We start from the raw sequence: 16,552 nt of genomic DNA on the forward strand, positions 1-16,552 counted from the left end.
AAAATGGCTGCAATAAAAATACATATATATGTCAAATCCTTCTTTTTTTAGCAGTCAGTATATAAATTCATGCCTTTACTAAGTTCTATCCATAAGATCTTCGCAAACAAATACAATTCTGACTTGGGTCTATACGGCATTTTTTGGTGTTTCTTGTAATGCTAGAAATGCAGCCTAAAAACCAAGCAATACCGCTTTATTGTAAGTATGTTCTTTTCAGAGTGCAGTGGCGTTGAAAGATATAAATTACTAATTGAAATGATTTGTTTGCTGTGCTATAGCTTTTTTGCTGTGCTATGTTACAAAGGCTCGTATGAGAATAAAGCCTTCTGGCTTCTTATTCTTTGTTTAAACATTGACCTTAAAGTTTCGATACATAAACATGTATTGTTTCGTACCCAATGTCTCACCAAAGACATCTGCAATTACGAAATAATTGCTTTTTTAGTTTTCGCAATATAATAAGCTCAAATATAAACAAATGTTTGATTTACAGCTATAACATTCTTTAAACGTTGTTTAGGGTGACCGAACCTCGATCGCTTCCACTGCTACTTCATTCCGAGGCAGTACATTCAGCCTTAGCGCAGACAGTGTGGCAACGTCAAGCCCCTCGTCTCCAAGGGGAGGCAACAAAAGCCCTACCTTGTCTAGAAAGGGCTCGATCTCTGACAAAAGCAGACGGAGCTCTGTTGCTGACAAAATTTTCAAGGACGAATTTGAAGGTGGAACGAAAAGGAGGAAGTCATTGAAGTCTATGTCAACGGAGAGTCTGCTTGAAAGTAAATAGCCTTGCCAAGTTTATTTTATGTTGCCAATAAGTTTCAATTCATGCTTGTGTCTCCTTACTGTAATATTGTTGCTACAACCCATCTCTTTTTTGAATTGCACAACACCCAGCAAATTTTATCGCCATAGACCCAAGCCTGAAACACATTGCCACTACGACATTGCCACCACAAGAGCCCCAACTAAGAGAGCCATTAATAAATACACCCATTTTTTCTTTTTTTTGCTGATAAGAGCAATATTCTCTGATATTCAAGCTCCTCTTCCCAAGCTGAATGTTATTTCAACTGCCATTGTTCGATTACAGCGATACCGTACACAGTGCGTGTAGTAACCGGGAACAACGAAGATGAGGGGACCGCAGCAAATGCTTACGTTGTTTTCATTGGAACTGAAGCCGTTTCTGAGAAGATTCCCTTGGAACTGGTAGGGAAAGAAGGATTTGCGTCTGGCTCAGTTGAAATATTTTCAGTAGAGGCGCCGGATTGCGGAGATATTAAGAAAATAGAGGTATGGATAACGGGAATTGTTTAGTTAGTAAGTTTGATAGTCAGGGATTGATAAAACAAATTTACATCTTTGGTGGTATAATTCTTCACGCAACCCTTACGGTGCCAATTCGTCAAGATCCTTGCCAATGGTAAGAGGGTTTAGTTACAAATCTGACTGCCCCAATGGAATGTGAATTTTCGCTTCTATTGCTTCTTACATGGCCCGACTAGGAGCCATCAAACTTTAAAAAGGGGACAATCGTTGCTTAAGAAAAAGGAAATGAAAATTGGCATAGGTGCTAAAGCATGATAACTTCATTTCAATTTTCTTTGCCAGGTCGGTCATGATGGGTATAAACCACAGGACTCCTGGTTTTTGGAGGCACTCGAAGTTGATATTCCAACCACAGGAAAGAAGTACATGTTTTCTTGTAAATGTTGGTTGGGCAAAGACAAATTAGATGGCAAAACATCAAGGGTTTTTACAGTTGGAGAGGACCAAACAGTCACCTACAAACCGAGTCAGTTGACGGGTTTTTCATTCACTTTCATTTTTGGTTTTTTATGCATTGTTAATGCGGGTATGAATACTGCGATTAGACCCTTTATTTTCAAAATTATCACTTTTCATTCTTAAACAATCAATTTAAGATAAAAAACATTCAGTTTAAGATAAAGCAATTCCTGCACCACTGAATCAGGTTTCATTTTTAGCACCAACCTGAAAACAAGTTTTTTTTTAATTCGTTTCCCTGTTTAGAAGTTTTGTTTCGGTTATTTCCACTCGGTAGTTAACTCTGACCTGTTGGTATCCTTTTGCAGAGATTCCACACGAGATTACAGTTTACACGGGGGACGTCGCCTCAGCTGGCACAGACAGTCAGATCTCAGTCACTTTCTTTGGACGAGATGGTACATCGTCTGAAATCAAGCTTGATAAAGGGGAAGACCGGTAATATTCTGTTCATAGTTTTGATTGGTCTGTCAACAAGGAAATATTTTGCTTGAAATATCAATGAAGGATTTGCCTTAGGTAAACCCGTCTGCGAATTGAAACTATTTAATGTGGCAATCCTGTGAACGTTCCTTGTTCAGTTCCTGTTTGAGGGACGAAGAATGGTTTTCTTCGTATCAGTTTTTCATTTAGATGAATTGGTATTTGGAATTTTTTTAACGTAAATGATTTCAGAATCTAAGGTGCCTAGTAGCCATCCCATTTTTTTATTTGAGAACCATTTTCCAATTACCTCTTTTTCATATTCGTGCGTTTAGTAAATTACGCACTCCCTCACCCACCCTTCACTTTATTCAACTTTCAGCCCCTAACAGTTTTGCACCCACAGAACTTTCGTTAACGTTTTTGTCCTTCCAAATATTGAGAATTACATCATCTCCTCACATTGCTTAATTCTCCTACTTTTGGCTGTCATTTTCTTGAAGAAAAACTTCAACTGCCTACTCAGCATTATGTATTGAAAACATTTTCTGCGAAAATGCCCTGTTATCAAAATATCAACATTAAAAAAGGTGAACCTTTTTCCAGTTTTGAGCGTGCTGCAATCGACATCATCAAATTGGAAATTGAAGACATTGGAACTCCAACGAAGATCAGAGTTGCATTGGATGGGAAAGGAAGTCGACCAAGTTGGTTCCTGGAAAGGGTATGTCGAAATGCCTTAGTATAGCAAATTGCAAGAAATACCACAAAGGTAGCAGATATCACCTGATGCCTTAGAAAATGGCAGATACCATAAGATAATTTGGTGATATCAGATAACAAGAGATAATTTATAAATTAATTGAAAATCACGAGGTTCGTAATAACTATAAAATACCGCTAGGTACCTCATGTATACAAGCTCAACAAGGCACAGGCCCGTATAATGAAACATCCAAGCTTACAATGATATCTATAACTGTTGCCAACACAGTTTGTCAGGTCCAGACTCATTTGGTTCAGAAACTCTACTGAATGAGTGGAAGACGTGTTTAGTTGCAAAGTATGGGGCATTTAGACATAATGATTGCAAAATACTGTACACGTAAGGTGTGTCCCAATCTTGGGCACCGCCGATGAGGTGAAGGCCTAAGCAGATAAGACGGGTATCATGCACGCACGTAAATTGCAATCCCTCGCTCACTCTTCCGTTCAAAATGATAAACATTGAGCTGGGGAGCGGATGCATGATCTTATCTCCGTCTTCTCTGTATTGTAGGGTATTTTCAAACCCATAAAGTGTCCTCGCCAGTAGAAATACCATTTTTTTTAGCCATCATAAGCAGCTTTTGACTTCAGACCACTTGAAACTTTGAAACATTTGAAACAAGAAAACAGATTTCTTTGCAAAAATAGGCACTAACAGATTTGATTTGAGACGTTTGTTTTGGATTTTTAGATTCTGATGCGAAACCTGTTGTCTGATAAAGTAGCAGTCTTTAAATGCAATCAGTGGCTTTCGAAGTCTCATGAAGATGGTATGTTGGTACGCGAGCTCCCTGCCGAAATCGAAGGAAAGAAAGTCACAGAGGGTAGGTTAATGGTTTTGATAGAATCTTGTAAAAACAAACTTTGGAGCTTTTAAAATTTAATTATGTTTTGAAGAAATGAATCATAAGAAAGGAAAACGGAAAAAGCTGTATTTATGGTACATTAGGAAGAGTTACCAAACTGAATGGATTTGTTTCCGTGTCTGTCAAGTCTTATGTTTAATTGAAGGCTTATGTTGACTACAAGCTTGTAATTCTCCAAAAAAATGAATTTCAAATAGTTTTTCACTGTTTTTCAAAGGATTTGAAAAATATTCATCCGCTTTGAAAGAACAATTTCAATTGCCAGTTCCATCAGCCAGCCATGATGGCTTAGAATCTTCTAAAATACTTTTGAAAAAAATATGTATTACCACTTGAGGGATTGGAAACCTTTTAGACTGATGTCGTGTGGCTCTTTGCAAGTAGGCCATCGTTATCAACTGCTGATGAAGGCCATTGATGAAGACAGTTGTAAAGCTTATCGAACTTCTTTCTAGAAACATCGTACAAAATCACTGTTGAAACAGGTGATGTCCGGAGTGCTGGCACTGACGCCAACGTCTTTTTGGTCATTTTTGGTAACAAAGGTGATTCTGGCGAGCTAGCTTTGAAGAATTCTGAAACAAATCGCGATAAATTTGAAAGAGGACAAACCGATATTTTCACCTTCAAAATGCTGAGCTTAGGTAAGAACTCGTTGTACTTTTGCTCCCCCCCCCCTAAGCTCCCCCCCTAAATATCCAGGCCTAACACCGTTCCTTTCTACAATTGTTTTTGTTCCTGATGTTTTATAGTATGTTTCTTTAACTCTTTACAATGTCCATTTGATAATGCTGGATAGCTTTTCAAAAACTTTGATTGTTATTCAGTGTACAATCTTCCAATTACAGTTGGTAATTGAGTTTCATTACTTTTTCTGTTCCAACCAATGTCATTCTAGGTCTGATCGCCCTGTGTTTCCAGTGAAATGCCCCTTTTTCCAGCGAAGTTTATTTGGCTTAACATACCAAATTTTGCTTGTACCCAATGTGATCATGTTCCCATTACATTCGCAGGTCAGTTGTTGAAAATTCGTATCTGGCATGACAACAAATTCCTTAGATCGGCATGGTTCCTCAAGCAGGTCAAGATCGAAGATGCAAATGACAACAAAGTATACGAGTTTCCATGTGACAGGTGGCTTGCAAAGAACGAGGACGATGGTAGCCTTGTTCGTGAGCTGCCATGCTCAAACCTACAGCAGGAAGTCGAGGCATCAAACTCGATTGCAGGTATGCTTTTTAGAAATTCGTCTTCTGCCATTTTGTATTTTATAAATATACGAATTACAACAAAATGTTAGGTATGTGTTCAAGTGTCTGTTACGAAAATTCTTAGTATGCTATTAGATAAATATTGAACCTGAAATGATATCAAGTGAGTGCAGGGTTTTAATACGGTGTTAGCTGATACATCGATTTATAAGATGCATGTCGGATTGAAAAATGCATTACATAGAAAAGTGCAAGAGCTCTAAGACTTATTTTTTGATTTTTATAGATTTTTTCCATAAAGATATACAGGAGACCTATTGTTTTGGTCAAGTGAGAATATAACGTCCAGTATTTGCGTATTTGATAGACTGAAACAGCCGCATTTTTTTCTTTCCATATTTGTAACAAAAAGTGGTATTGCTGCTCATGATTTTTCCTTTTCACTTTTCTTTAGCGTATGAAGTAACATTTGTGACATCAGACAAGCAAGGTGCCGGAACGAACCATAACGCTTGGCTAATATTCACTGATGAAACTGGGGAGCGGTCCAAAGAAATCATTGTTGAAAATAAAGCAAAGCAGAAGCTTTTTAGTCGTGGTGAAACGAACACTGTCAAGGTTGTGTCTGCTCCATTGAAGGCACTGAAGACATTGGTTGTAGGACATCGATACAGGAAGGGGGCAACGCTGAAAAAGAGTACAAGCGAAGAGAGATGGCACCTGCATGAAGTCACTGTGAAGGATATCCAAACCGAGGATAGGTTGGTCCAAAGTCAATTGTTATTCTCAACACTGGGACAAAATGTACCCTCAAAACTGGGACAAAATGTACCCTCAAAACTGGGACAAAATCTCCCTCAGTATCCCCTCTCTCAGTATCCTCTCTCTCAGTATCCCCTCGCCTCTCCCCTTCCCATCATGCCATTTCCTCTCATTTCTTTTCCCCCTCTGTTTTATTCAAATCATTCCATTTTTTATCTTTTTTTTCTCTCTATCCTTTAGTTCTTTCTTATTCTTTCTTACCGTTGCTTAGTTTTTGTTAGAATGCTTGAACATTTAATTTGTCCTTTTGGTTGCGGCATCTTACCTGTTTAAGTAACACCCCAAATGTTTTTCACCTTGAGTTGGAGTAGTATTTTGAATGTACCTTGGTATCAATGTAAAAAGACGAGTGACTGCAAAAGGAAAATACATCTAGACTAGTCAAAAAATGTTTAAAAAGAAAAGTGACGAATGACCTCCAAAAAACTTTTTTATCTATCCAGTTCTGCTTCCTTTCTAAATTAGACAAAGTACAAAATTTCGGCTACATTGCATGTTTACCCACTTTCATATAAATTTCCAGCTTCACATTCACATGCAAGCAATGGATCGAACCTTCGCATGGGAAAGATGGTTCTGTCAAGCTTCAGTGTAGCTCGGTAGACAAATCGAAACTACGGAAGAGTTTAGGTTTGTTCAATTTTGCATAAGTTTTCTTGATTCATCAATGTGCATTTTGGAGTTCTTATTTTTTGTCTTAGGTTCCAAGGGCCCTTACTTTCTGTGAAATAAATCACTCTCAATGACGAGTATTAGGTCATAATTTTTCTCGACAAAAATCCTTGTGTTGCTCAACTACTTTTTTCTCATCGAAATCATGTACACCTCATTCTGATCAGCTCTACAACTTTTTGCCTTTACGATACAACCGTTTTTTATCGTGTTACCTATATGTATATAACGTGATTTTGTAAACCATAATAGGATTGTGTCGCTATTATGGACAATATATCTATAAAAGCGTAACTGCTTTGCCCACACTTAGTTAATACGAAAGTAGCAAAGAAAATGTTTTTAAAGACCCTCTTATTGATGGTCGTAATACGTTCAATCGTCATAAGAATAGAAGTCTTGTGTAGCATTTGTTGTGAATTTTTATAGAACTGAAACCAATCCAGTACGAAGTCAAAGTGTACACAGGAGACGTATCAAGCGCGGGGACTGATGCCAACGTGTCCATTAATATCTTTGGAGAAAACGGGGATACAGGCAAGAGGCAGTTGACAAAGAAATTCAGAGATTTGTTCGAAAGAAACCAAGTTGATGACTTCAAGATAGAAGCGCTTGACTTAGGCCAGCTTACAAAACTTCACATTGAGCACGATAACAAAGGATTTGGAGCTGGTTGGTTCCTGGACAAGGTTGTTGTGACGAATACTTCCACCGGCACGACAGTAGAGTTTCCATGTTCCCAGTGGCTTGACAAGAAGAAAGGTGACAAACAGATCGCAAGAGACTTACTTCCATCATCAACATGATAAAGTACAGCCTACATCTGACTCATATTGGTAGCCTCTATCTGATAGCGATTGTCTGCTGCCTTTTCTGACTAAAGTCTTTCTGTTATACACTTTAAATCGTTTATTGGAAAGCAACCCTTATTTGAAAGTACTTGTCGATTTAAGTTATGTCTTTGGAAACTTTTGCCCTTTAAAACAATGTAAATACTCCAAAACTTTTAGTAGATTCATGGGGACTTGGTATCGTAGCTTTAATATACTGTTCCTTTTTTATTTAGAGTAATTTTTAATTCATTTAATCATTCTATTATCTATCTGCTGTATTTATCTTTGGTTCCTATCCGTCAAGATATGTACGAAAAATATTTCAAACTACAAGATCCAAACCGTGACTAACTTGTATTGGAAGATTGTCTTAAAGATTTTTTTATCTCAAAGTTATATTCGAATAATCATCGCCTTACCAATGATACTGTAATCTATTCAATTTTTTAAACAACAAAGAATGTCAGTAGAATTGTTGACCGATTCTTAAGATCGTCGAGAGATTTCTTAATCAGGAAGAAATAATTTTTGATGAAAAGTTCAGTAGGTCACATTAGCTGTACAAACCATTGAAGATGCTAATCTATAATGAGCACCCCCCCCCCAACCATCCCTCTCCTTCAAAGGGTTAGATTAAGGCGCTTGTAACCCTTTTAGGAACTGCCAGTCAGTGGAATGGTGGCTGCTCCCCGCGACAGTTAATGCACAACAAGGTATTCAAAATGTATCGATTTTATGAAATAGTATGCACCATCTTATAAGTTTGATATTTACAAAACTCTATGGTAAGATCAGATTTCGGGGTGTAATGTAGTATTCTGTGTATATCGTAAATTATCAACTTGTTGTTAACGGAAATTATCAAGAGTCTCTTTCGCTTTGGTTTATAATAATCACCTTGATAATCCTTATAAGTACCCCCCTTAGAGGGGGGAATAACTTGCAACTAGCCTCCTACCCTTGAAAGTCTAGGTTCTACCTAGCCTAAAGAATGCACAAGTAGTTTCGAGCCTTGCCCACGAAAAAAAAAACCAGCTCTGGCAATTTTGTACACACAAAAAATTGAAAAGATGCTCGTATCGTTATTGCTACCATGAATACGAAAGCAGTGTGCTTTGTGATTCAAGCAAGAACCTTTTTTCGTCTTTGGTTAAAGGGTAAACAAGTTAAACTTTATCTTTCCAGTATTTAGAGTTTTTCCTTGTATTTGTAAATTTAAATTAATAGTAAAGATAGTTACGTACTTACGGACTTCCGCTTTCATGGGTTTTTCTTGGTAAAATGACTTAATAGTTTCAATTTCAAAAAAAGGAATTTTCAATTTTAAACCCCGCTGTAAAACGATAACTGGTGTCTCAACACGTCAAACTTTACTCTATTTATAGAAGTTGATGCTGGATAACAACTTAATTCAACATCGTTGAAAATTTCCCCCTCAATTTCGAAAGCAAACGATTTCAAAAAAGCCAAAAACCAGTTCTCGGCAATGATATAGAATTGGTTCTCGGTTCCTTGTTTGAGTTCGAGGTTTTCCTTTGCGTGACGTCACAGTGTGTGTCGCCGCTGTAGGAAGAGGATATTCGAAGGATTGTTTGCCTGCGATTTAGTAAGGGTAGAACTCTATTTCCTAGGTTAAAGCAACAATAATTTCACGTAAAGGAATTGAGAAAGGTGAGGCTTTTGTTCTTTGTTCATTTGGGGCCTATTACATGGAAAAATATAACGCCTTACATTTGACTCACTGTAGTCAAAAAGCGGCCAAGGCCTAGCCCAAGTGATGTGAGCAATTCAATTTGAAATAACATACTGCAAAATCGTGATTGGGAATCTGTGTTTACAGCTTAATTTGATTTTGCTTTGGCTGGTTTACTGTGTTTCCTAGTAACGCCATTATTTGTTGTAATCGATGTATCTATCCAAGGGTAATCAGCATCAGTTATCACGTCCACATCCACAAACAAGTTTTCAAGCAAGAAGCAAGCATTCTGTACACATATTCTTGTTTTCCATTTATTAATTTCACTATTTTTTGAAATCCCATGTTACTGAAGACTTCAGCCTTCTGAGATTAAATGCATTTTGGATTGTATTCAAAATCGAATAAAATCTTCTAAAGCTATGTCCAGGGGTGCCTACCCTGGAGGGGCTGCAGGGGCAGCTGCCCCTCCTGCCCTCGCCCAGAATGGGCTGTGGATCAAGCAGTATCCTGAAATATTCACTCTTAAGAAAAAATTATAGAATCTTGTAGATGAATGATGACTGGTTTAGCCACTCTCAATGTGTTAATATCCATTAGAAATGCAAAAAATAGAAAAATCTTCCTTTTCGCTGTAGATCTTTGATAAAGGGAAATTCTTTTACAAAAGACTACAATAAACTTCAAAAACTATTTTGCCCATCAGCCATCATCAGTACAAGATTATTTTGCCCATCTGCAACCATGCAGTATTGAGGCTAAGAGAACAATCAAAGTCTTGCCCATTTAAAAATGATTTTCGTTAAAAAGAAAATTCCGTAAAACCATAATGACAAGGCCATTTAATACCTATTTGCATGGAGAATTTTGTCAACATTATGCCTATGTTTAGAGCCTTTGATTGCAAAAATCCCAGCTGTATGGGTGGAACAGGTCGATGCCAATATTTTTTTCACCCTCCCCCCTCCACCCCTTCACAAATAATTTATTGTGGTAGTGGAACAAATTCTACTATTTGCCCTCAGCATCAGCACTGCCCCTCCTGCCTTAATCTTGTGCAGACGCCACTGGCTATGTCCTTCAAGCCTCCAAGTTTGAATCTCAGAACAGAAGCTGGTGTTGTAAGGACGGCAATGATCCCTTATATCAGCATCAACAGATAGCATACAACCTAAACTGAGTTGAAAAGAAAAAAGGGAGAGGTATTGAGGTGGCACTGTGCTAATATTTCAATGTTATATGCTATCACTGCTTTTCATTTAGCCTTATAACTGATTCATTTAGCATAAATATCTTGCTTATCCTCTTAAAGTAAAAATAGAATGAACCCTCAACCAACCAGTAAACCTTCACTTCTAAACATATAGATCATGTTGAAGAAGTGAATATTGTTTAAGTACACATCTCACTGAGACCCAAGCTACACAATACAGGCCTTTCCATGAGTATTTTAGTGGGCATGTTCTCAAACGCGTGCCTGGCCTTGCTAAGGCGCGCGTTTTACCAAAAAATATATTACGTCAAAGTAGGCAAAAACAGCATGTTTTCACATGTGAATACTCTGTATCCAGAAATCTCTAAACAAACTACTTGATTGAGCACTAAAAGGAAAAAAAACACATTAATGTAGTTTGGCAAAAACAAATAATTATTGATGTAGTTTGTCAATGTCCAGCTCAAATTCCGACGAAGAATCGGAGTCAGAAGAATTGGAAGAATCAACATCAACAACTGTGGGTTCAATAGTCCACTTGCTTACAAAATTTGTTCCATTGACTTACGATTCAATTGCTTTCCTGGCACTTCCTTTACAAAGAGAATTTGATAAAATAACATGTTTGTGTTTTGAGCAAAGTTTACACCAAATCGAAACCACCATTGTCTTCCCATTCCTTTCTTTGGTCTTTGATCCGATAACTTCGTCCTCGCGATACTTGCGAAAAGTAGATAGCTCTATGGCTTGACCCTTTGAATTACTGGCCATTTAAAAAACTTCTGTCGTGAAAAAGCAGCAAAAAGAAGCACAAGTCTGCCCCCCTGCAAAATGAAAGAATGAATTAGTAAAGTTGTGTGACTGTGTTGAAATCCAATTATAAAAACTATTCTAAAAATAAAAAAAAAGGAGCGCAATTTAAAGGGTTCCTATAAACCAGGCACGTGATTTATTGCATGTCTCGGCAACAACACAAGCGTGCCAAGGCCTGTGAGCGTGATCATGCGCCTTAAACAGAGAGGCCTGACAATACCAGACTCATTCCAGTAACAGGACACCAGATTATGACAATTTTACTAATTGAGTATTGACTTCAGTTACAGGACACTTTTTTGCTAAAAAGTGTGAAGGTAAAACACAATGTTTGGAAGCTGCAAAGTCCTTTTTCCTTGCCTCATTTTGTTCAACAAACTGTTGTATTTTGGGCTAATAGTCAGAAGCTTAGCAAAGGATATTGTAAAACACAATGCAGAATGTTGAATAAGATTTCAGAATTTTTTGCAAATAAACAAATTCAGAATAGAGTTGCTGTCAGAGATACTAGAAACATGATGCCCATTGCACATCTGAGGGGAAATTATAATGAAAGGGATGAAGTTATAGAATGCAAATTTTTTGGCATGGTTTTGGAAAGGTATCCAAGTGATCTCTATGGATATTTCCCAAAAGGAATGCTTCTTTTTCCAAATCTCCTTTGGAGGCAACTACACCAGTTGGAATATGGAGTGGAGTGGCTGCATTCCTCCTTAACAGTGAAGCAGTTTTACAAACACATACGGCTGCAGGGGATTACATTATATTGTAACTGCACCCCTTTTCAATTTGAAAAGTAATCTGGTGTGATTTTTATCTAATATGAAAGAACTGGGGCCTCAGCCAAATTGCAAAGCACCAATCTTAATTATTTTTTTTTGTGTTTGTAGATATTTTTGAGATATTTTCAAAATGGTTGGAATGGACGATAAACACCGTAGTTTGTTGAGAGCAAGCAGGATGGACTTAGTCAGAGACATGGATGGTGAAAGAATTGCATCTTACCTTTATTCATATGACATTTTCAGTGAAGAAGACAGAGAACTAGTTAATGCTGAATCTACTCCACAGAGAAAAAATGAGAAATTACTTGATATTTTGCCAAAACGTGGTGCAAATGCCTTCAAAGTGTTTTGTGATATTTTGAAAGAGTTGAAGATGTTCCATCTGGAGATCTTGCTTAGAAATGAAGACAAGTCATCAGAACTTGTGAGTAAAGGAGTAGATGTAGAGGACAGAGGGTTCCCAGGTATGTTCTTATTTGTTTTCAGTATTTCACTGAGGTGGAAGTTCACTTAGTACTTAATGCTGCAACATCACTTTAGAGTATGATTTAGAGGCTGTATGCTTCTTCAACCAAGTGCAACATGGAAGCTGCATAGTCTTGGTCATTCTATATCCTCAGGTGTAATGATGAGTATGTTGATACAACATTGGTCTGAACTATGTGGATACACCTGATCAATGATATTCAAGATTAGAGAACTGAGCAGAATGGATTAAATCCTGTAACCGCTTGAATTAACAGAGAGCCAAATGAATACAATAAGCAGCAAAAATAACGAGATAATCTACAGATCATACGAAATTTTCGGACACGATGTAGTATTGCATATTGATAATAAATGCCTGGTAAAAATATAATGATAAATGTAGAATCATTGGTGCCTAAAGAGCCTGCCCTTGAACCTAAAGCCTCTATACCTTGCTCTTAAGTGACCTTTGGAGCAGTGAGTGCTGAGAGCACCTCCTTCTTTAGAAAAATCTCCTGTCATTAGATGCAGTTTATAGTTTTTTCCAGGACAAATTCATCCTTTTTTAAGACCCAAAGAAGCAAACTTTATGCTGCAAACAAATTCATTTGTTGCCTTTCTTCATTATTTTTATTTTGTTATATGTTAAGTACTATTTAACTATTTTGTAATGGAATGTATTTTCTCGTAGATCAAAAGCCAGAAACTGTGCAAAACAGCAACTCAGGAAAAACTTCAGCAACAGAATCTGATGAGAAAGAGTCGGAAGCAGATGGCCGACCAATGGGAGAAGGTATGTTCAGTCTAAAGCTACTTAATTTGGCTATAAAAATGTTATGTATAGGGGGAGGTGCAAATGTCTGTACTACTGTAAGTCTTCAAATTGGCCTACCCCTCATTTAAGCTCCCCCCCTCAAATTTTTAATAAGCCCTCACATTCGTATAACCCCCCACCTTAACATGCGAATTTTTGCGTTTTAATAAGCCCCTGTCACTGCTTTATCATGATCCAACAGAAGGATGCATCATTTTAGTCCATGATTGATGTCACATACTGTTACTAATACAAAAACCTAAAATAAACAAGACATTGATGAAGAGACTGCTGAAGACAATGAAATATGAAATTTTGGGCTAAAACATGTTTTTTTGCTTTGATTTTCCTTTGGTATTTTTTTCTTATAAGAAGTTGTTAAGTTGCAAATGAACTGAACTAGTGATATTTTTCTCAGGGTCAGATCAAAGAGATGGAAGATTTTTTGGGAAATCAGACAAAAAGGATACTGCACCACAACCAATTCAGCGCTTACCATCTTTGAAAGGAATTGAGTATCAGCCTGATTCTGATAGCTTTTATTCAATGGATAAGTATCCCAGAGGTTTATTCTTGCTTTTAAACAATAAAGAATTCTTGCCCGCCTCTGGTATGGAAAGCTATCCTCGCAATGGCACTAATGTTGATGCTGATGCCCTCGAGTCTTTATTCACAGAGCTGGGATTTATTGTACATCGTTATGATAACACATCTTGCTATGAAATGCGAAAGCTTTGCAAGCAGGCTTCTCTCATGGACTACAGCAATCTTAATTGCTTTTCTTGTGCTATACTAAGTCATGGACAAGAGGGTGTTGTTTATGGAACTGATGGTGTTGTTGATATCAGAGAACTGACTGGGTATTTCAGAGGACAAAATCTTATTGGTAAACCCAAGATGTTTCTTTTTCAGGCTTGTCAAGGTAGGGAATTCTAGCTATTTTTTGGTAGCTTTTCTCCTTAAAGGATTGTATCATATCTAATATTTGAAGCTAGTGCAGAAAAGCTGATGCCATATCATCTTTTCATTTAGGTGTTTTGAAATCAGTCTTCATCAAAACAAAAGACTAAGTTCATAAATGAAGACAGAAAGAGTTCAATTTCTGTTGGAATCTTCAACTAGGTAAAACGTTTGCGGCCACATATTTGTCAAAAACAAAACTCTATATAAAACTCTATAAATAGTTCCTAGCATAGAGTTTCAAAACTATTTTTTGGCGTTTTATACTATGAAGAGTGTCAGACAAAAAGCTTTGTTTCAAAATGTTCTCTTTCTTCAAAGCAATTTATATATATATTTTTTATATATATACCATTCAATTTCTGGCCAAAATTTCTTATGGTATAAAATATTTGCAAGCTCATCATATGTTTTACCAAACCATACTTCCCATTATAAGTCACAATTTAATAAGTAAGACATTCTCATCTATGCCTTATGGGGCTATTAGTCTGATGTCCAGGAAAAACGACGCAAAAGCGGATTTATCCTTTGAAGTAATGTTTTTGTAATTGAAGTAAAATTTTCTTGGCACAAAGAAATCTAAAGGATTTATTGTACATTTCCTGCACTGCATTTGGATTAGGACTATGTCCTTGACACAGTCAAAGTTATGCAAACGTATCCATCAGAAATATTTTAATGCCTGATTTTGCTTGACTATTCTTAATAAAACATTTTAAAAATGAGATCTTTAAAAAATTCAAAAAATTTTCATTTTCATAAATGGATTCATTTTCGTCCACCAGGCTCAGATTATATGGAAGGCCTTGATGCAACTGATGGCCCTGCTAATGACCGAACAAATGACATATCTCTTCCCGTCGAATCAGATTTTGTTTATGCCTATTCAACGGTTCCTGGTTATTATTCTTGGAGAAATTCTCAAAGAGGATCTTGGTAGGTTTTGTAATTTTCTTCTCAATTAAAAAAATATGCTTATAAACCGACTGTTTGACCTTTTCATCTTCCTTATCCCACTGTCTCTCTTTTTATGAGTACTTGATGAAGCAACCGAGATCTTTAGGAGTTGTAAGGAGCCAGAATGACCACATGCTCAATAACCAAATATTGTCTGAGAGGTCATTTGTGGTGCACACAGTAAATGGGCTAACTCTTCAGCTCCCAATTGATTTGCTACAGTTGGCTTTTTTACAGATTCATTCAAAGATTTAATTAATTCAAGGGTCACTGCATGGAGCATCTAGTTCTCTAGCTTATAGGTGAGTTCTGCCATCCATACTTTTGCAATTACCGGCTACTTTTCTAGATTACCCCTTGAAAGTTTATTTTTGTTCCCTGTTCTTGTTTCAGGTTTATTCAAGCCATTGTTGAAGTATTCCGTGCCAATGCCCACAAGATGGATGTGCTAAGAATGCTGACTCGTGCAAATGCGATTGTTGCCACAAAGAAATCAGCCACCGGACAGAGAATGTCAAACAACAAGAGACAGATTGCCTCCATTGTTACTCAGCTGCGAAAAGAGTTCTTCATGTTTCCCCCACAAGGCCCACTGAAAAGCTATTCGTCATGATAGCTGCTGGGAATTCTTTTTATATGGGTATCGTGACTTGATTATTGGTACCTAAATACTGTTGCCTAGCTACAGTCTCCTAGAAACTGTTACCTATATACTGTTATATTTCTAACAAAGATAAGATTTGGAATCTGTTTTCTACATATTTGTTCATTTAGCTTACACAAATCTTAACAAAGATCAAACTAATTACCATTACCAAAACCTTGTTTGAACCGCAGTTGCATCACATACTACTTATGCATAAATGCAGATTGTTATAGTTTATTTAGAGCAATAATATGAACACTGTTTGATAGAAAAGCCAATTGACAGATTCTGAAGTCTTCTGTCAATTACCTATTAGCCAACCAATAAGCGTATTGTGGTATCACGCTCACTGATTGGCAAATAGTTAATTGACAGATTTTTTTAATTTGATGATTGACATTAATTGATTTCTACTTTAGTATCTGTCATTACGTTTAAATTCTCTTTGGCAGTGTAAGACATCATCACAACGAATAAAGTTCCATTGTCACCACTATTCTGTTGCACCAATCCATGTAACATAAGTCTATTATTCAAATAACAATCTCCAAGCCACAATTTTGTTATCTTTAAACGCATGATGTTCTTTGTAGCCCTCACTCCTCCTGAAGAAGTTATGGGGCATTTTGATTGCACCAGGCAGTAAAATTAAATTTCAACGTTCGTGCGAGTTTCCATTGTTTGAATGTTTCTTAGTTTAAGTCAAATATCTTTATCTTTAGATTTTTGTGATTTGAAAATTTTTTGCATCCCTGTTGTCAACTAATTGTTTACAAGTTTTCTTACGAGTTGTCGTAATTCCGTTCGA

At 36.9% G+C, this 16,552-nt stretch overlaps 2 protein-coding genes across 2 annotated transcripts in view; both read left to right on the forward strand.

The window, feature by feature from the left end:
• The window catches only part of LOC135696698 (lipoxygenase homology domain-containing protein 1), a 39,155-nt gene extending 30,424 nt beyond the window's left edge, over window positions 1-8,731 (forward strand). The window contains exons 37-47 of the mRNA XM_065216181.2: window positions 524-782; window positions 1,097-1,299; window positions 1,618-1,801; window positions 2,103-2,232; window positions 2,824-2,941; window positions 3,677-3,809; window positions 4,307-4,495; window positions 4,865-5,080; window positions 5,517-5,823; window positions 6,408-6,514; window positions 6,986-8,731. Coding sequence (XP_065072253.2) covers window positions 524-782; window positions 1,097-1,299; window positions 1,618-1,801; window positions 2,103-2,232; window positions 2,824-2,941; window positions 3,677-3,809; window positions 4,307-4,495; window positions 4,865-5,080; window positions 5,517-5,823; window positions 6,408-6,514; window positions 6,986-7,362 — 2,223 coding nt within the window. The 3' untranslated portion in view covers window positions 7,363-8,731. The remainder of the gene's footprint in view (window positions 1-523; window positions 783-1,096; window positions 1,300-1,617; window positions 1,802-2,102; window positions 2,233-2,823; window positions 2,942-3,676; window positions 3,810-4,306; window positions 4,496-4,864; window positions 5,081-5,516; window positions 5,824-6,407; window positions 6,515-6,985) is intronic.
• A 172-nt stretch (window positions 8,732-8,903) lies between these two features.
• LOC135696701 (caspase-3) lies at window positions 8,904-16,493 on the forward strand. The gene is made up of 6 exons (XM_065216185.2): window positions 8,904-9,060; window positions 12,002-12,360; window positions 13,056-13,157; window positions 13,597-14,100; window positions 14,927-15,077; window positions 15,492-16,493. The coding sequence occupies exons 2-6, from the start codon at window positions 12,024-12,026 to the stop codon at window positions 15,709-15,711; spliced, it is 1,314 nt and encodes a 437-aa protein (XP_065072257.2). The 5' UTR covers window positions 8,904-9,060; window positions 12,002-12,023; the 3' UTR covers window positions 15,712-16,493.
• The last annotated feature ends 59 nt before the right edge of the window (window positions 16,494-16,552 follow it).

The sequence above is a fragment of the Rhopilema esculentum genome, chromosome 18 (assembly GCF_057945365.1).
Source record: "Rhopilema esculentum isolate cy_ngs chromosome 18, ASM5794536v1, whole genome shotgun sequence".
Classification (NCBI taxonomy): domain Eukaryota; kingdom Metazoa; phylum Cnidaria; class Scyphozoa; order Rhizostomeae; family Rhizostomatidae; genus Rhopilema; species Rhopilema esculentum.

Coding starts and splice junctions, on each gene's coding strand:
- LOC135696701 (XM_065216185.2), top strand. CDS start 12,024: ATGGTTGGAATGGACGATAAACACCGTAGTTTGTTGAGAGCAAGCAGG. Junction 12,361..13,055: donor AGAGGACAGAGGGTTCCCAG/GTATGTTCTTAT, acceptor ATTTTCTCGTAG/ATCAAAAGCCAGAAACTGTG. Junction 14,101..14,926: donor TCTTTTTCAGGCTTGTCAAG/GTAGGGAATTCT, acceptor TTCGTCCACCAG/GCTCAGATTATATGGAAGGC.